The sequence below is a fragment of the Trifolium pratense genome, linkage group LG4 (genome assembly GCF_020283565.1).
Source record: "Trifolium pratense cultivar HEN17-A07 linkage group LG4, ARS_RC_1.1, whole genome shotgun sequence".
Taxonomy (NCBI): Eukaryota; Viridiplantae; Streptophyta; class Magnoliopsida; order Fabales; family Fabaceae; genus Trifolium; species Trifolium pratense.
In genome coordinates this window covers 34,176,331-34,196,868 of record NC_060062.1, presented here as the reverse complement: position 1 = coordinate 34,196,868, position 20,538 = coordinate 34,176,331, and the positions used below count along the sequence as shown (strand labels likewise).

Below are 20,538 nucleotides of genomic sequence, written 5' to 3'. Positions count from 1 at the left end.
CTAATTTTTTTTTGTTACCTGAACACTTTGAAAAAAAGTGTTTAGGTATCTAAAAAAATTCTAAGGTAATAACAAGGGCATCTAACGTGACATTTACCAATTACTCCTTCATATCAGGGTTTTTTTTCGGCACACTAAAGTTACTAAGAAGAACATTGTTTTGAGTGGTAACAACAAAATTTGCAGCACTAAGATTAAAGAAGTGTTTGCAAGAATCTCTTCTTGTGTTGAAAGGAAATTCAAAGATTAATAATGAAGGTACCGGATATGGTTTCTCCACTATGGTTATATTATTTTTGAGTAAATTCAAAGATTTGAGTAATTCTAAGGTATCAATATGATATGATGATATCATTGAATCTTTACTTTACATTTACCATGACATCTTTATGGTTCTTCAAATTTTGAATTAACATTGATTCTTCAAGTAGAAAAGTGATGAACATATTCAACTACACACATTGCAATACCTTCAAACAGTTTAACATATGGATAGTGCAGAATAGAGTTCATGGTTTTGGAAAATTTTTGTAACTGAGTATTCAGAGAGCATTAATATGTCTTTACAGTGAGTACTTTTGTAATGGAAGCACAATACACTATTGTTGAAGTTAGGAAGATGATACCTTTAAAGCTAACATTTGGCCTTACATTTACAAGCGTCTAACTAAAATTTCAATTTACATATTGGATCTTTGTATTTCTTTTTCCAGGTGCTGCATAAGCAATGCTTCATATTGTCATTATTGCAATGCTCATAGTGAAGAAGAATCATAACAACAATTCAAATTCTGTCAGTGGATCATCTAGAAGCAACAGTGGATGATTGAACTATTTAGATTATACCATTTCATTGTTATAAATTAGTTGGTTTATAGGGGCTATAGTTTTTAAAATATTAACAATTATATGATTATATTATATGATATTGATGAATAAAATTTATTAGAGGGAGGGCAAGATAAGGTACTAGCTACAAAGGCTAAAGAATAATATGCTTCTATAAAGCCATAAAGGGTTATTAAAACCAAGGCACTTTATCCCAAAGAAGTGGACGCAAAAAAAATAAAAAAACAAACATATGCATTTGTCAAACTTTTATTTGACAATATTAGACTACTTAATAAGAGAAATTCTTTAATAGGCACAATTATAAATATGATTTGTTGGCACACACCCAAAAAACATAAATATAAAAAAAAAAATTAAAGTAATATAATTTGATGTGACAATTTTATTTTCTTTAAATTTTTTGATTTATGTGTGTATTTTGTGCCCAAACAAGTGTTGCTCATTTAATAAATAGTAAAACTGGGTTTAGGCCCTCTGTTATAAAAATAAAAAAATAAAAAAAGAAAGTAAAACTACCTGTTTCTCCCCTATGTTTTTTTCATTATTATAAGATTAATTTTTCTTCAATGACGTCACGTCCCTTCATATAATGAGATTAGTTTTCCACAATTTAACTTATGGCTTCAAACATTAGGAACAGTGTACTACATATACACTTTAGAAATCTAACATTAATTAATGTTGTCAAGTAATTTAATCTTTTGAACAATACCTATTATTATGAATTAGCTAGGTTTTTAGAATGACAAATATATACATGAAATATGTAGTAGGTTTGAAGATGTGCATTTTGGATGAAGATGGAAAGACTAAAACTTCAATTATTAATGTTGTTTTTTTGGAAGTATTTGATAACCTTTAGGAAGCATAAGGAGATTGGTAGAACATCTTCAAGCCAATAGATATTGCATTGAACTAAATGTTGTGTTTCGAACAGAAAGTGACATCCTAATAAAGTCACAAGTAGGAAAATCAACTGCAGCAGAAAGAACATTCAAGAGAAGATAATGCTTTCTTCTGGAGTTATATACTGCATAATCACATCCTTAATTTGATCAGGTGTGTTCTCAGGTTAAAGAATGTGAAGCAAAAAATGTACTCATTTATGCAAATGTCAAACCGTGTAACTAACTTTATTGTATATATTACCAGTAGGCATCCAACCATTTCTCCTACGGCAACTATTGCAGCTGCAAATTTTTCGGCAACAAGGGCAAGTCCACTTGGGATTGTAATCGGCTTCTCTCACATTTTCTCCATATCTATAATACAGTTGTACACAATGTCTGTTATTTAAATTGGCAGTGACAGTTGCTAATAAAAGGCTATACTTGTTAAGTTTTATATGAGTTAACACCCTAAGGAAATATAATAACAGATCGGCATTGCATTTTCTCCAAATATCAAACTGAAACAATGCTACCTTGTGTAAAAGCACCCTTAGGGTAATTTGCATTTGTTGTAACTAGTATCAGCTGACTAATAGTTATACGCCTACAAGAAAACAAATGATTATATTCAAACTTCTCTATGGTCAGAAAATGTAATACATGGTAGAGTTTATGTGCCAAATTTATGCATTAACGACAGAAAGGATACAAATATGAGTCCTTCAATCAAAACACACGCATAAAACTGATAAATACGAGAGAATAACAGTTAAATTCCAGGTTACAAGTTATTGAGAAAAAATCAACATACCATGATGTTCTACATCAAAGTCGGTCATCTCTATACTAAAAAAGATCTACATCTAAAATTACCTATGTTAAGTTAAATAGAATATGTTTACGGTCCTTTCTTCTGATCAAGTAGTAAATAAGACTGCATGCCTACGCCCGTCAATTGATCTCGTATCTATAATTAAGCCTACCTACGCCCGTCAATTCCTTTCAAGCTTTATCCCGCCCTTAGACTCGTTACACTTAACGCCCACTTACTTAAAGACTCATTGGCTCTGCGTCCACCGAAAGTCGTCGGAACCCGGTTTGAGAACCTTGTCTCATAGATTCCTTTCACCAAGTCATTGCCAGCAATCAGCTCTTATCCCTTGGTGTGGTGTCAAAGGGCGAGTTCCTTTCTTGGGACAATAGTTACTAAATTAAATATTGTTAGAAGCTTGGGACAAATTGTTCATATATGTGTCCTTATAAAAAGCATAAAATCCTAGTTCCCGTAACAGTTTAGCTTCTGCTTAATTTGCGCTACTTGGTTTACAATTCATAATAAAAACTAGAATTAAATACATTCAAGCATCATGGTAGAATGCTTTCACATATGAAATTAAGAAACACCTACATGAATTATAGCTTATAAAACAATCAGCAGATTCCCAAATTCACACTAAAGTTAATGAAGTGGAAAAAACAAACCTTGATGTACATAAAAAAAACCTAGAGTAATGGAAATCACTTTTCAGAATTTGTGACTGATCAGTTCTATTTACAAATTCGATGAACCCTGCCACAATAATCTTTACCATTTTACCTCAGTAAGTTGTCACAGGATGAACCGAAAGTATTAACGTTACAACAATTAGGCTAATTCTGAAACTTCGTCTTTGCTAAACATCCACTGTCCAGTTAATGTTATTTGTATTGCATTCTTGTGATTTTCGTAAGTGTGCAACTTTGGCGTGGTATGCACTGTAGCCACAGCGGTCTTACTCTCCACCCTCTGACCTTGTGGAAGGCTGGAAGCTCGGAGGCTTCACTACTAGAAGCAAACCAAAGCTCCGATGGAGGAATGAAACAGTCTATGGAAAGGCCGGGAACGTTGAATGACAGCTCCTCAATTGTCCATGTTTCTTCCATCCTGGTCTTAGTGTGGCTCATTGCTGTTTCCCCAAAACCTGAAAAGTGTCACTACAGATTGACCCGAGTGAGCAATCATAATCCCTTCAACAGGTTTATAGTCGTCGAGAAATGAATTTATGGTGGTCACCCAATAAACTACATCGCCTTCTGAATGCTAGTCAAATGGGGATCTTCAGTGAACAAGAAGTCTTGTTTTCTGACTAAAGTATCCGAACAGGCATGCCTTTATGGAAGAGTTCAAATCAACCTGAAGTGCGCGCCGAAGAGGCCTCACAAGCCCTTTAGCAGCATGTGCACCAAGCCAAGGTGTGTGCCGCCACACGAGCTTCTCATTGCAACCAGTATCTTACGGCCAAATATATTCGTAGGTCCAAATATATCCTGTGTAATACCATCTAAAACTCCATTCCTGCTTTCTACAAGTTCTCAAATCACTAATTTTTGGGGTTACAGTTTTAAAGACATGCAAGAACAGTATATGAAAATTAGGATAATAGTTCCGATTCTTCAAATATTTGGTGGATACATCCGATGGACAACACAACAGTCAACAGACCATGCGAGAAAATGAATCAAGCTTTTAACTTTCTAATGAATATATTTAGCCAAGTACAGATTCATTTCTTCTTATTATTCGGCGCTATATTTTTCATAAAGGAAGAAAATAGAGCAATGGAAGTTGCTGGACTCGTCAGTATGGTCTGTTACTCAAGAAGTGTAATAGTAGTTTCTTTCTTTCACAATGTAATGTGATGACATTTGCAAATCAATTTGGCTTCAATAAGAAAATTTGATGCGGTGGCAAAGCATAAGGAACCATACACTTTAATTGGTTCAAGATTGAGTAATTTCTTTTATGTAAGACATGGAATTTGCATTAACATTTGTTTTAAATGCCTTATATACATATATACTAATAGAAGAAAATAAAAAGGAGACACAAAAATAAAACCCAGAGATAATAAAAAGAAATGATTTTATTAAAAACATTGAAAGAGAGATTACATCAACTAAGAGTTAAGAGTTGACTAATAGTAGTCAACAAGGATAAATGAAAAATATCACTAAAGTGACCAAATGTACCAAATGTACTTACAGTTGACAGTAAACTAGAATCCTAGTCAAAACAGTCACCAAATGTACCAAATTCTTCGAATGGATACCATGCTTGTTCATATAATGATGATGAATCATCTAGCATCATGTTGGTTTTGTTACTCAAAATATTGGAAACTTCAAAATCATCAAACACCATCGGAATCGGATGTTGTTGCTGTGCATGAAGAAAATTGCTATCAAATTTTTTATCTTGTTCTGGCATTGACTCAACAACTTGAATGCTTTCATGAGGAACATTTGAATTGGCCCTTCCACTTTTTGGCTTTGTCTTTTTACTTGAACAATTGAAATGACGAATTCTGAATTTCTGCAAATGGCTAGCAACATGCGAGGTTTCCAAACCCCGAACATCCATCAATTCAGTAATTTGTTTTGGCGTTGCCTTTTCAATGCCAAGTTGATTCACAGCTCTTAAAAATTTGTCTTGAAGCTTCGGTGATGACACCCATGATACCCGATTCTTCTTTGTTTCACTTTCTTCATCTCTTTTCTTTCGTTTTTGTCCTGTTTTGACCACCTCCGAGACTCTTTCAATTTGATCATGTTGAATTGTTGCAACATGTTGCGACATGTTTTTGATATAATTCGGATTCAAAGGTTTTAGCCAATAATCACAAGCCCCATTCATCCTTTCACTTGTTGTGTCATCAACACCCATCATAATGACCGGAATTTTGATTTCTTGTGTAACATGTTGCAAAAAGTCGTACGAATCCATATCCGGCATTTGATCATCAATTAATATCAAATCAAAAAAAGGACCCTTTGTTTGTCTCAAAAGATTTAGGGCAAAAGAAGCCAAAGTGGATGTGATAACTTGATAGTTGCATTCAATACACATATTTGCAATGGCATGAAGTTGAGTGGTGTCATGATCAATGACAAAGACTCTTAAACTCTCTAGTAAGTGGTAGGGAATTAGGTCATCAAACTCAGTGGAAAGATCCATCGCACCAAGAAACCTTTCAATTCTGAGGGGCAAGAAGAGAACACAGAAACAAACAGAGTATCTCTTCTTTCTGTGGGGAATTAGTGGAGAACTCGCAAGAAATCAAGAATGAATGAGGGAGGGAGGAATTATTGTACCGTAGGTGAATTATCACAAACAGAGCCGTTTGCGAAGGATGACGGAGGAACGGCGGCAACCTTGGCGATGAAGAATAGGAGATAAATTCTGAGGGAGGGGCAAGAAGAGAACACAGAAACAAGAGATAATTTTGAGGGGAATTAGAACAGAAACAAGAGATAAATTCTGGGCAACCTTGATTTAAGGCGAGAGAACCAACAGAGAGAGTATCCCTTCGTTCGTCAAACAGAGTAACCCTTGTTGCAACCTTGATCCTGAGGGGAATTAGTGGAGAACAGAACTTGCAAGAAATCAAGAATTGTATCGTAAGAGCGATGAAGAATTTAGAAAGAATGACTGAGAGTGAAGAATTTAGAAAGATTGAGTGAGAGTGAAGAATTTAGTGAGAACAGAAACAATGAGTACTGTGTAATATATATAGGGGGGTTTAGTAATAACGGTAATACTTTGTCAACACGTCTTGCCAGCTCATTTTATTATTTTTCTGCATTTATTCTTTTTATTTTATTTTATCTTACTAACTATCTATCCTTATTATTAGTATTATTTTTTGTGGGCTTTCCATTTTTTTTGAGGGAAAAAGATGGGTATCCAAATCTTATATTCTTTTATTACTTTATTAGTCACTATAAATATTTTAAATTTTATTCTTAGTCTTTATAATTTTTTTTCGTGGTATCGTATATCCATTATCATAATGTCTCTTGCAAAAAATTATTTATTTTTAACAATGGATTAATTAGATGTGAATTTTTAAGTTTTTTTGGCTAAAAAATTCATAAATATTTCATCTTAATTATTTTAAAAAGTTCTAAATTTTTATGGAAGATGTTCTTATAATATTAAAAACATGAATACAAAAAGTTATTAAAAAATTTGAAAGTACTCAAGAGTTGATCGAAAAGTAGGACCAAAAATTGTGACAAAATATTTGAGAGACCAAAACTTGCTAAAATAATTTATACGGACAAAAACCGAAATTATTATACATAAACCTGATACTTATGCACGGTGCATAAGTAAAGGACAACCACCAGATGTCATTTTTACACGTGTTACAATCTCAGCCTGTCAAAGGAATTGAACCTCAGCCTTCAGATTACGTGACACGTGTAATAATCACACTCTTTCACAGGAGCTAACGGATTCCGTCACCAAAATTAACAGAATTCTTCAAACGATTTCACACGAGCTTATCAAACCTTCTCAGACGATTTCTGCCGCCGGAATCATCATCTCTGTCACCGATTGCATCATTCGCCGGAATCATCATCATCCAAATCATCATCACGGTCACCTATTCCATGATTCGCTGAAATCATCATCACCGAAATCGATTTCATCATTAATCGACATCGCCGGCAACATTACTTCAAACACAGTTCAAATCACAGTGATCACATTTGATTTGGAGGTTGTTTCATGAGCTTTTTTTCTACTGATTTTGATTATTATGTGTTTTTCAGTATTTGTTAAATCTGTGAATGGTTGTGGTTATTTATTGATTTGCATGAAGAGGTACAAGAATCACTAGTTTGGGTGTTTAAGAAATTGCTAGTCTGCTGATTTTATCAGAGGGAGGGTGTTTTTTTCTGATGGATTTATGTTTTTAACAATTTTTGCATGGAGGCCATTGATAAGCCATTTTTGCACTAGTAATGGTTTCAGGAGACAACACATTGAAACCATTTAAATAAATGAATTCAGTATAACTAGAGTATGGTAACTGAATTATTAATCATGTAATTAGTCTATTTTTTAGCATAAACTGCTGCTTAATCATGTAACTAGAGTATGGTATCACATTCTCTATGTTTGCAAGCTTCTATACAGGGCAATGAACTGCTGCTTTAGTCATTGGTGATGCATATTACTATTATTCAATTAATTGTAATGTTGATGAATTTTTGGGTTGTATGTCTTCATATTAGTGGATTAATTCTAATGTATCATTATCAGCATCATCATCATTATTGTCATCTGATTTAAATTAAATGCAACCATTATTATTGTTAAATGGTTTCCAGATGTGCAACAGTACAACCATTAAGACTGTTCAATGGTTTAAAGAACAACGCTTGTGTATGTAAATGGTATTTTAAGTATACTATTGCATGCATGTTACTTTGCTTGGTGTTTTCAGTGGTTAATTTAATGTTAAATGATTGTCGTTTATAGGGTATTGTTTCTGTTTTCAATGGATTTGACATCAACTTCATCTGGAATTGCCCAAATGCCTGTTGTTGATAGTTCAGACACACTTGCTGATAGTTTGCAATGCTACTCTCCTACTAAAAAAGAAACTTGGGAGTATCTTGCTTTTAAATCGGTTGAAGAGGTTGAAAAATTTTATGGTGATTATGCACTTAAAAGTGGGTTTTCAATTCGGATTTTGTTGAAATCAAGAAACAATTCACAGAATCAGCGAACTGATAAAATACACTATCTACGATATGGATGTAACAAACAAGGTTACAAGAAAGGAAGTTTGCTTGATCCGAAGAACAAGCCAAAATCAGAGAGTCCGGTTGTGGTTGAATTTGAGAAAGTAAAAGAAAAACCTGAGGAAAGGGTTGGTTGTACAGCTGCCATATCTTTGAAGTTGGATGAAACTCTGAATGTCTTTAAGATATACAAATGGGATGTGCCCCATTGTCATCCGTTACATAAACCGGAACATGGATGTTACTTGAGATCATTCAGACAAGTCAATGAAGTGCAAGGACAGCTTGCTGTAATAAATTCGAAAGCCGGGATGTCGATGAGAACTTCTTATGAAGTCATGGGTCAGGGAGTTGGAGGAACAGATAACTTGCCTTTTCGATTTTCAGATTTAAAGAATTATCTGATGACAAATCGGCAAAAAGAGATGCTAGTTGGTGAGGCAACCGTGATTCAAGATTTTTTTAGAAATGAAGCTTTGTCGAAACCATCCTTTTATTATGATATTCAAGTTGATGCTGCGGAAGATATAGCTAGTATTTTTTGGGCAGATGGGATTATGCAGCTTGATTATGCCTTATTTGGTGATGTTATAAGCTTTGATACAACTTACCGAACCAATAATCAGTATCGCCCTTTAGGTTAGTTTTTTGAACTTCTATCAGGTTTTGAAATTACTGGTTTGATATCATTATGTTATGCACTGTGTTGCCATGAATAGTATAGGTAATTTGAACTTATTGAAACCATTTAGCCACAGTTATGGTTTCATTGTATAACATGTTTAAACCATTTGACCACTCTAATGGTTTCTAGCAGAATAACATATGAATAGTAGTTCCATCATTGTTTTCATCTAACCAAATTTGTACTTTATGAGATTTGTAGTCTTGTGATGTTATCAGAGGTGTTTTTCTTATATATTTCTTATAATTTCTAATGTAGGTCATTGGTAAACCATTTAGCCACAGTTATGGTTTCATTGTATAACATGTTTAAACCATTTGACCACTCTAATGGTTTTGCTATACTGTAACTTTGATATATGCTTTTTTTTTTTCTGATTTGGTTCATTTTTACATTTCAGCTGCATTCATGGGCTTTGACAATCATCGTACAAGTGTGTTATTTGGCGCTGCCCTGTTGTATGACGAGACTGCAGCAACTTTTGACTGGTTGTTTACAACATTTTTGAAATGTATGTCCAATAAAAAACCACAATCGATATACACGGATCAGGCGACTGCATTGTTGAAGTCAGTTCCAAATATTTTTGAAGGTGTTTTTCATGGACTTTGCTCATGGCATATGGCAGAGAATGCAAAGAAGAATCTCGGGTCTCGTGCAAATAGTGCTTTTTTTGATGAGTTGAATATTTTGATTTCACATGTTGAGACTGAATCAGATTTTGATTACAATTGGGATCAGATGATGAAAACCTGTTTTGATGGAAGGCCAACTGCAGACTTTAAGTGGCTTGTTCAAACTTACAGGAATCGTATGCATTGGTCTTCAGCTTGGGTCAAAAATCATTTTACTGCTGGTTTGAAAACAACTCAATTAAGTGAGTCCTTCAATGCCTTTCTCCGTCATTTTCTGCAGCCTGATCATTCACTTGTTATATTCTTCAATCATTTTAATATTATGGTCCAGAGAATGAGGGATAATCATACTGAGTTAGACTTTAAGGCTGCAAACACTAGAGCAAAAAACAATTATCCCAACAGTCAACTGATGCGGTCAGTTGTAAACAAATACACCCCAACTTGCTTTGCATTCATTCATAGGCAGTATGATTTTTCTTTCAAATACTTTTATGAAGAGGTCACACCCCAAGTTTCTGCAATTGATAAGGTTTTCAAAGTTTTTACAATTGTACATGTTGATGAACCTGAGGAAGTAGATGGTGTTAATTATGATGATGCTTGTAATGATGGGCCTTCAAACCGTGATGTTTTGGATGAAGAAGTTGCTGAAAACCTTTCCCCAAACTTTGAAAAGCATGATCGACTTGATGAACGGCTTGTGACAATTGATATTAGGGCCAAACGTATTAGCTGCACATGCCGTATGTTTGAGAACAGGGGTTTCTTGTGTCGACATATTTTCAAAATATTGGAGTTTTTAGGTGGTTCTGTGCAATATCATGGTTTGAAGACAATACCTGCAGAATATGTGTTAAAGCGTTGGTGTAGAGATGTGCGTCAGTCTGTTAAATCTACTATCAATGTTGCCACTGAAGGCGCGACTCAAGCACAACGATATCAACAAATTTGTGCTGTTACAGTTAACCTTTGTACACGTGTTTGTGCAGATCCTGAGGCTTCTCAAATTTTTCTTAATGGTGTTATTGAAGCTGGGAGAAAGGCAGAAGAGTTGCTTAATTCGAAAGGTATTCATACAGTTCAATCTTCCGTGACGCCACCTAAGTCATCTTCCGTTACGCCATCTAAGTCTTGCAATACAACAGCTGTCAGTGAAGCATCTGATGCTCAAAAGTCGACTGGTCCAAAGTTCAAAAAAAGACCAAATCCAATTAGATCAAAGAAACGACTTAAAAGTGATTATGAATTGGCTAGAGAACACCAGAAATTGCTTATACACCGGAAGAGAAAACAGAGAGGGGCTGAGGATTTAAAGGGGAAAGAGTCTGCTGATTGATATTTTTACATGTTATAATTTTGTATTAGACTTTGTTACAGAAGCATTAGACTTGTATTAAACGTACTTGGTCATTTCATGTTTTTTTGTTGGTATTATAATAACCATCGTCTATATTTTAACTACACTGAAACCATTAAGTACATCAAATGGTTCCCCAATATTATACAGCGAAACCATTGTTATTGCTAAATGGTTTCAATAACCATCGACTATATTTTATTGGAAACCATACTATAAGTTTATTGCTAAGAGATATTTGATTATTATGTTACTTTTAAATTTTATTGTTCAATGACATACTGTAAGTTACATCACAGCTTCCTAATATAATGGTTATATTGCTAATAGTTGTCTGCAACCATTAAGTACATCAAATGGTTTCGTAGGCCAACTGTCTGGAACCATTCATTGGGCAGAATGGTTTCGTAGGCCAAAGAAGATTAAATAAATTAAGACAGAAGACACACCCAAGGAGGAAGAATACAGTCTGATACACTAGTACATATATAATCGAGCTAACTCGTGAATCAAACTAATTGAACTATATATAATTTAAGTTTAGCTCAAATTTGACTTATTTGATTCATAAATCAAATTCAATGAATCAATGAGTCTATTCAACACACTTGTTTAAACTAATCTTAAAAAAACTTGACGTTCCACTAATTAACTTTTACCCATTAATCTTAGCTTGTTTCATATTGCTCAATGACATACTCTAAATTACATCACAGCTTCCAAATAATTGTCTGCAACCATTAAGTACATCAAATGGTTTTGTAGGATAACTGTATGGAACCATTCATTGGGCAGAATGGTTTACAAACTACACTGTCATTTGTGTATATTATATGGTACGAATAACGCAGAGATTGATTAGTTGAATGCTGGAATCATTACGTTTTAAATAAGAAGTGTATCTACTTCGTCGACAACGCTCCGGATACCATAAAGTTTAAATAAGAAGTTAATCATAGCATCAACATAAACAACTACATTTTACCATACAAAGTAAAATCCATTAAAACTAAAATGTTATGTAAACAAATATTAAAATGTTTAAAACATCCTAAACCCTGTTGCCAAATGGTTTCTTTGTCCAACAGCTTGAAACCATTTAATACCACTAATGGTTTCTAACCATTTTACAGAGAAGCATCAAACCATTTTACAAATTGTAGTGCTTAACCATCAAGTTGCTTCTTTGTCAAAAAAAAAAACCATCAAGTTGCATCCTTCAGGACTTGTTCTTTTCTGGAATTGCTAGAGTTGGTTAATATAGCTGAACATAGATCAATGCGGAGATCCATAATTTTTGCAATCTTTCCATTGTCCCCATGTTTCCTAAGTTTGGACCAACCTTTGAAAGATTGCATTTCACCACCCCATTCATCAAGAAACTTCATGCAAAACACTCCACAATTGTCTGAATCAACTTGAGTAGGCACCTTTGGTGTATCCCAATTGAATGTGGTGAATTGGAAAGGCATTTTGATTTTCCATAACTTATATAATTCTGTCACAAATGCTTCCACCTCATTCAGCCAAACATCAAACATCTGTTTGTATAAGCTAGGTTCACCATTTGGTAACTGCAATTTCTCTCCTCCCCCCGTCAAGCTGTTTAGGAATTCAAATTTGTGGCTTTTAAAATTGACGACAAAGCAGACATAATGGCTTCCTGGATTGCCAGCTATTGCTGGTGTCATGATCTGTTCCATCATGTCAAACATATTATTAAAATTAAAATAAAACGATGTCTAAAATCATATTACTAAACTAAATTTATCATACTTAAATCATCATATCAAACATATTACAAATTAATGAAACCATTTTACAAGAGTAATGGTTTCAGTGTACAAATCCAGAAACAATGATAGATTATGTAGATTACTGATTTTCAACAATGTGAAAGTCAGATTCTTTCTTCATACACCAACTCACATGTTAGAGACTCAACAATGTATACATAAAAAAGTCAAATTGTTATTAGCCTATGATGGATTTTTACACTGAAACCATTATTCTTGATAAATGGTTTCATTAATTTGCACACTGAAACCATTACTCTTGATAAATGGTTTCAGTTATATATATACACTTGTATTGAAATAGCATTAGTTGAAACCTACTAAAGGATGGTCTCCCAACATGCAGATTACTGATTATGCATTTATACTTAATGTATTAACAAATTAACCAAACAGTACAAAATTGATTTACTTACGTATTCTAGCTTTGTAGGGTCAATGGCCTTCCAATCCATGTACTTAAAATTTTTCAGTCTGTCAACGAATCTCCAGTGCGCAATTGATTTAGTTACAGGAGGCATTCTTTCCATGTCAAACTGGTTATATAAAATGAGTAAAATCAATAAGATTATGTAAAAGTATTGAAATTGTTAATATTAAAGGGATATAATACATACATAATTAACCAATGGTGTCACTAGTCTTGTCATGTTGTCCTGCTGATTCCAATTTAAACAATTAACCCAACTGTTTATGACAAAGCATGATACCCATTCATCTTTTTGAAGGGTCCAGAAGTCAGCCCTTTGTAGAGAATACAAATGAGCCTTGTTGTCTGAGCAGTACATAATGTGATCCCTATACAATAATTAAGTATAAGTATTTAGGATAAGCAAACAAACTACTAGAACAATCTTAAGCAAAGATCTTGAAACCATTTACCAATTACCAATGGTTTCAGTGTATAACATCTTGAAACCATTTAATATTAGTAATGGTTTCACCCATTTAAGAATACTAATAATTGAGAAATATCATGTTCAACTTTTTACTACTGTAGGGAAACTTCTTGGAAACCATTCATTGCGAAAAATGGTTTTGAATTCACAAACAGCCAAGATAATAATTTTGTTCAAAACAACAGCTTAAAAACCAAATAAAACAACCATTTTCACTTACTCATCAAGCTCCGGGTTCCAAGCATATGTTGATAATTTTTTCTGCAACTCCGTTGCAGCAGACTTGTGGACAGCGTCATCATATGGGCTTGCAAGGTATTTCGATTTCTTCACCGCCCGTCGACGCTCAGGATATGTATTATCAGAATAAAGCATATTATGCTTTTTTCTTTTCTTTGGAGTGACATTGTCCAAGTCAATTATTTCATCTGGCTGTATTGACTTTAATGGAATTGCACTGTGAAATAATATTACATAATAGTGTTAATTTTTGCAAAATTCAAATAATATTACAATTATCACACTGTTTGATTCTTACTTTATGACTACATTCGAGTCAGATTTTGTAGGGTTCTCCTGATGCATCGCATGTGGTACCAACACTAGCTCAGAATCTGTTTCCTGTGGCACTGAATCTTTTTTCACTAAATCATCGTTATTCAACCTGAAACCATTAAAAATGATTTTAGTTTTCAAACATCGCATATCAAAACCATTGATAAACGCTTTTAAAGTTATGGTTTAAGATGTTAGATTAATATATTGCCTTTAAATATCTTCAAAGTTATTATAAGAATCACAAATAAAAACCATTAAAAGACATCATATATATTCATTTTTACTCTGCATATGAAGCTTCAGCCCCATCAAACAATTCTGGAAACTTGGAGATAGTTTCCTGTGTAACTGAATCTGTTCCTTGTGACACTGAATGATTTTTATCGAACCTGAAACCATTAAACATCATTTTGTTTGTCAGAAATCACATATCAAAACTATTGGCAAACACTTTTAAAGTTATTGTTTAAGATGTTAAACTAATATGTTTCCTTTAAATAGAGACATCATACATATTCATTGCTTACCCTGCGTTTGAAGCTTCAGCCCCATCAAAAAACTCCGGAAACTTGATGATAGTTTCCTGTGTTAATGTGAGTCCAACATTGTTTGTTTCCGGTGTCATTGTCAGCTTCACTGAATCATCAATGATTTTGGTTGCTGCCTTAACTGAATCATCAATCATCTTGGTAATGATCTCATCTTCATCATTGTCATCCTCATCAATTATCACGGCATTGATCTCATCCTTTTCATCATTGTCATCTTCATCAATGCTTTTGGCATTGATCTCATCTTCTGCATCATTGTCATTATTCAACCTGAAACCATTGATGTGATTTGTTTTAGCACTTGACATAAAAAAGTTAAACTAATGCTTCAACATTGATTTTTGACAAAGCGATATTGACTAAATGCAGTACCCTTCATCATTGTGCTTGTCTGCATCATTGTCTTTATTGGAACTGTTATTCTTTTCAGTTTCAGCCTGGGCTTCCATTGGATTGTCCTTGTCAGTTTTTGTTTCTTCTGGGACTGCATCTTTTTTCCCAGAAGTTCCGACAGTTGCCTCAGCTATTCGTCGTTCCAATGTTGTTGCGGATCTAGTATAGATATTTATACAAGACCTACAGTGATTAAGATACATTTCTGCCTGCAAGGACAATCACTTATGGTTTCAGTTATAATTTTTATGTTAAATTTAATATGAATATTTTGTTGGCAACCATAAGAGGGCTATTTTGGTTTCAGACACAACACAAGTGAAACCATTAAGACACACTTTATGTTGCAGTTATAATATTTTATGTTAAATTTAATATGAATATTTTGTTGGAAACCATAAGAGGGCTATTGTGGTTTCAGACACAACACAAGTGAAACCATTAAGACACACTTCTGGTCTCAGTTATAATAAGTTTATGTTAAATTAGGATTCGAAAAGAAAAGACGGTACATGAGTATCGATAATTCACGATTTCCACCATTAAATAGGATTTGGTATACAAATATCGATAAAAACTTAAACTAAATAATCCAAACATAAGAGCAATAACATTTACCTTAGACAGTGGGCATGTGTCTGCATCAAAACACAGTACAAGCGGACCTTCTGCGGGTCTGTACAGACTTGTTACCCCGGCTGTCAATCCATTTTCAAGCCCCATGATATCATGGATCTTGGCAAGTTCCTGGTTTGCCGCCTTGACATCCCAATCACGAAGGGATGGCCGCTTGTATTTGCCCGTCAAAAATGGGCTTCGTTTCCCCATTTTATCCATGTAGTTAATCTGCAACAATTAGTTAATATTGCCTCAAATTGGGAAACATGACACATTCAATTCAAAAGGAATATACATATAGGAATGAAGGCAAGTATGTGTTGATTGTATAAATATTGCTCAAATGAAAGACATGCTCAAAAGTAAATGAATAAATATGCATGTGACAAGTATGTGTTGATTGTATTAAGAATAAAAGACATAAATGAGATATGAAATATGAATATTTATTGGAAACCATAAGAGGACTATTTTGGTTACAGATATAAAACTAGAGAAACCATTAAACCACACTCATGGTTTCAGTTATAAGATTGTGTTGGATAAAATATGAATAAGTATGTGTTTGTAAAATTGACTTTTAATTCAAATCATTGAGTGGACATCATTACCATTAGGAAGTGGAAATCTGCTAATGGATTTAAAACTCCTGGAGATTGCAGGCCTTTTTTCATATAGTCTAGAACATGTGAGCACCAGTTATATGAAGATACACCGGCTGGATCTTCTAAAATATCTGCATACTGCAGTGACACATTGCCTTTATTAGTCGGGCACAAAATGTTATGAATGATGAAACAAATTATACCCTTCACCCATGTTTTAGGTTTTTCTGTAGTCTTCAGTATCCTTTCTAATTCAGCAACCTTCACAACTGGAGAATAATCTCCAGTCAATCCCAATTCCTTCCTTAGCCTTCTAATTGCTCCATCAGAGCAAAGATTAGTGTCTATCTTCTTTCCAGCCATTGGAAGTTCATAGACTCTATGCACATCATCCTCTTTCAACTCTAGGACCTCCGTATCGCTCAATCTTATCCACATATGTTCCTTTTCAAATCTTCTGACAACCCAATCGATAAAAAAGGTGTGGATCCTTGTCCAGTTACAGATATGTAGCATCCCTCCAAAGCCACAGTTGTTTAGTTGGTCAATTATTTCGTCTCTCCTTTTTTTGACATGTACTGAATGCATAAGGTCATAGACCTTAGGTACACTCATCTTATGTCTCAGTCTTGCATCTGCATCAGAATCTTTCTTTACCATATCTTGTTTCACATTTTCAACAGCACAAGAAACTTTCTTACCATTCCTTTCATTTTCATCATCCGAACTTGTCTCATCGGAATCTTGTGCCTCTATTTGTGGTTTCTTATTACGACCACGAGAAGCAATGCTTTCATCACCCTTTTTATGTTCCTTCTTTTTTTTATTCTTCTTTTCATTACCTTTTGCAGCTCCTGTTTTTCGCTTAATTTTTTGACCACCACTGGATGATGAATCGGTGTCATTCCTTTTATCCTCATCTGACGGTGTCAGCCCGATACTGAAGGATGGCAATTCCTGTACGTTCTTTGATTTTTTCACCTGGATCAAAGGAAACTAGTAAGTATGGTTTCACATGGCAGATAATAAGTTAAATTCTCTACTTTTTTCATATCACTACATAAACTAGTAAAAATTCTCTCATGGAAACCACAAGAGGGCTACTTTGGTTTCAGATACACTAAAAGTGTACAATTATACTTTTTCAAAGCAACCAATTATCACAAAGAGACACTGATCAATTCTTCTTCAAAACAACCAAACTAAACAAAACCATCTCTACTTTTTTCATATCACTACATAAACTAGTAAAAATTCTCTCATGGAAACCACAAGAGGGCTACTTTGGTTTCAGATACACTAAAAGTGTACAATTATACTTTTTCAAAGCAACCAATTATCACAAAGAGACACTGATCAATTCTTCTTCAAAACAACCAAACTAAACAAAACCATCTCTACTTTTTTCATATCACTACATAAACTAGTAAGAATTCTTTCATGGAAACCACAAGAGGGCTACTTTGGTTTCAGATACACTAAAAGTGTACAATTATACTTTTTCAAAGCAACCAATTATCACAAAGAGACACTGATCAATTCTTTTTCAAAACAACCAAACTAAACAAAACCATCTCTATTTTTTCATATCACTACATAAACTAGTAAGAATTCTTTCATGTAAACCATAAGAGGGCTACTTTGGTTTCAGATACACTAAAAGTGTACAATTATACTTTTTCAAAGCAACCAATTATCACAAAGAGACACTGATCAATTCTTTTTCAAAACAACCAAACTAAACAAAACCATCTCTATTTTTTCATATCACTACATAAACTAGTAAGAATTCTTTCATGTAAACCATGAGAGGGCTACTTTGGTTTCAGATACACTAAAAGTGTACAATTATACCTTATCAAAGCAACCAATTATCACAAAGAGACACTGATCAATTCTTTTTCAAAACAACCAAACTAAACAAAACCATCTCTACTTTTCTCATATCACTACATAAACTAGTAAGAATTCTTTCATGGAAACCACAAGAGGGCTACTTTGGTTTCAGATACACTAAAAGTGTACAATTATACTTTTTCAAAGCAACCAATTATCACAAAGAGACACTGATCAATTCTTGTTCAAAACAACCAAACTAAACAAAATCATCTCTACTTTTAGTTTCATCAATTCTTTTTCAAAACAACCAAACTAAACAAAACCATAACCATTTCAGATTATGATTTTCCCCAAATTGGAATCTAGGTTACACCAATGCAATTTCTTTCCAAACAAAACAAAAGCATTTTCCAACTAACAGTTACACTTGCAAAAGCATTAGGGAAGTTCAAACCTGTGTCGTTTTCTTCATTTTGCTTTTTGGAAGTGAATCGTTGATGATGATCCTTTACTTGCGTGTAAGAAATCAACAGTATTTGGGTTTGAAGATTGATTTCGGTGACAGTGATGATGAAGGAGTGAACTCTGATGGAAATGATTGTAGATTTCAGTGACGGTGATGATGAATGTAGCTTCCGGTGATGATGTTGATTCCGGCGATGGTGATGATGAACGATTGTTGTTGGTTTTGGACAGAAAAATGTTAGTTGCGAGATAACCGTTACTTTTGGAGTTAACGTCGTTAGTGGGAAGCCGTTGTAGGAAGGAATGGGTTGGGCTAGGCGTGTTGGGCTCGGCTAGTGGGCTGGACTTATGCAGCGTGCATAAGTATTTGTTTATGTATAATAACCGGACCCATTTATAAGGACTAAAAACTCATTTAACTCTTTTTTATATAGTTTTCTCTTCTTTTATTTTTATTTTTAGAGTACAGAAATTTACGGTATATATTGTGGGTGTCGGTTTGGTAACTTCTTTTTTTTCTTTTCAGAGAGTAATTATATTTAAATTTTGAAGGACTGTTTTATTCGGAAGAACTTAAGAATGTAATGTTTTGAAAGAAGTTTGAATACTTTAAAGTTAAACTACTAAATACATTCCTTATAATTTAATAATGTGATTGATGAAATGTGAACATTTTCGAAAATCAAATTTTAATCTCCAATTTTATTGGAAGGTTATTGTAAGTATTGTGAAAATAATTTATGATGATTTTTAATCTCATGAAATATTAGCACTCAAAAATAAAAACACCACAGTGAAGCAATCACCCATCTTCTATGAAAGGTTGCAGAGGACTCGTCCAATCATGTGCTCGAAAGTTGGATATATCGCAAATAACACAAAAATCTGCATAAAGTAGATACATATGCTAAAGAACCTACCGTACACACTCAAAAATGAAACACCAGAGTGAAGCTCTTGGTTTGAGCACCACTTAGCTACCTACCATACACATCATAGGCTCCCTCACCCAATCCAAAACAGAGTTTGGCATTTAAAATAAATTGCATTCTGATAAGCAATCTTCCCTTCAAACACACATTTGTTACTATCTATCCATAAGGACCAAATTACAGATAATCACACAAGGTGCATAAAATGATCAACCGCCATTGCAGCGAATGCGCCTTCAAAGCCCAGCCACCAACGCGAACGCCCAACGAACAGGAGAATAGTACATAATTGCAACTCTCAATATTAGACACACAAAACACGCATAAAATGCTATATCCGTTAATAAGTCTTTTTGCATACAAATGTTCCTTCGTCGCGGTTCTATTGAGAAGAACTCTCCATCCATGAATAACAAATTCGATGGGGCTGAACACTTCTGAAGCTTCTTATAAGCATTACAGTGTCTTTCATCACCTTGGTCCTGAACCAGCAACTCTTGTAGCAAATAATATGCTGATTTAACAGAAAAACCAGCAGCTGTATCGTACTTCTAGACCCATTTATCAACTGATCTGTGGCTCGCAGACACGCCAGCTAGCATCTCTTCTAACTCCATCAGTTGAGCCTCCTCCCAGGCATATAATCTTCTCTGCTAACAATGATTCCATCATTCACCCTCGCGACATAAAAAATCTGACACTAAAGCATTTTTATTAACAGTACGTAACAGAAAACAACCTGTTATCTCTCTTTCAAAGTACAACTACCAAGCCATCTATGCGACCAAAACAACGTACTTTCACCATTACAAATCCTTCTATGCACGGCGTCTTCAAACCACCGAAAACATAAGGGGTTTCCTCTATCAACCTTTACAATATCT

General features: G+C 34.1%; 2 protein-coding genes and 1 pseudogene across 2 annotated transcripts; 1 reads left to right on the top strand and 2 right to left on the bottom strand.

Annotated features, from left to right (window-relative positions):
• Nucleotides 1-3,387: 3,387 nt before the first annotated feature.
• LOC123922539 lies at nucleotides 3,388-5,736 on the bottom strand (annotated as a pseudogene).
• Nucleotides 5,737-8,051: 2,315 nt separating this feature from the next.
• On the top strand, nucleotides 8,052-11,005 carry LOC123881723 (protein FAR1-RELATED SEQUENCE 5-like). Its single transcript, XM_045930453.1, has 2 exons — nucleotides 8,052-8,957; nucleotides 9,404-11,005. Exons 1-2 carry the CDS (start codon nucleotides 8,072-8,074, stop codon nucleotides 10,975-10,977), a joined length of 2,460 nt encoding a protein of 819 aa, XP_045786409.1. The 5' UTR covers nucleotides 8,052-8,071; the 3' UTR covers nucleotides 10,978-11,005.
• A 908-nt stretch (nucleotides 11,006-11,913) lies between these two features.
• Nucleotides 11,914-19,107, bottom strand: LOC123881722. Its single transcript, XM_045930452.1, has 11 exons — nucleotides 18,712-19,107; nucleotides 16,425-17,399; nucleotides 15,814-16,041; nucleotides 15,175-15,404; nucleotides 14,779-15,072; nucleotides 14,536-14,640; nucleotides 14,232-14,357; nucleotides 13,914-14,150; nucleotides 13,412-13,592; nucleotides 13,211-13,330; nucleotides 11,914-12,692 (listed from the first exon to the last, which is right to left on the bottom strand). The coding sequence occupies exons 1-11, from the start codon at nucleotides 18,727-18,729 to the stop codon at nucleotides 12,204-12,206; spliced, it is 3,003 nt and encodes a 1,000-aa protein (XP_045786408.1). The 5' UTR covers nucleotides 18,730-19,107; the 3' UTR covers nucleotides 11,914-12,203.
• Nucleotides 19,108-20,538: the final 1,431 nt, after the last annotated feature.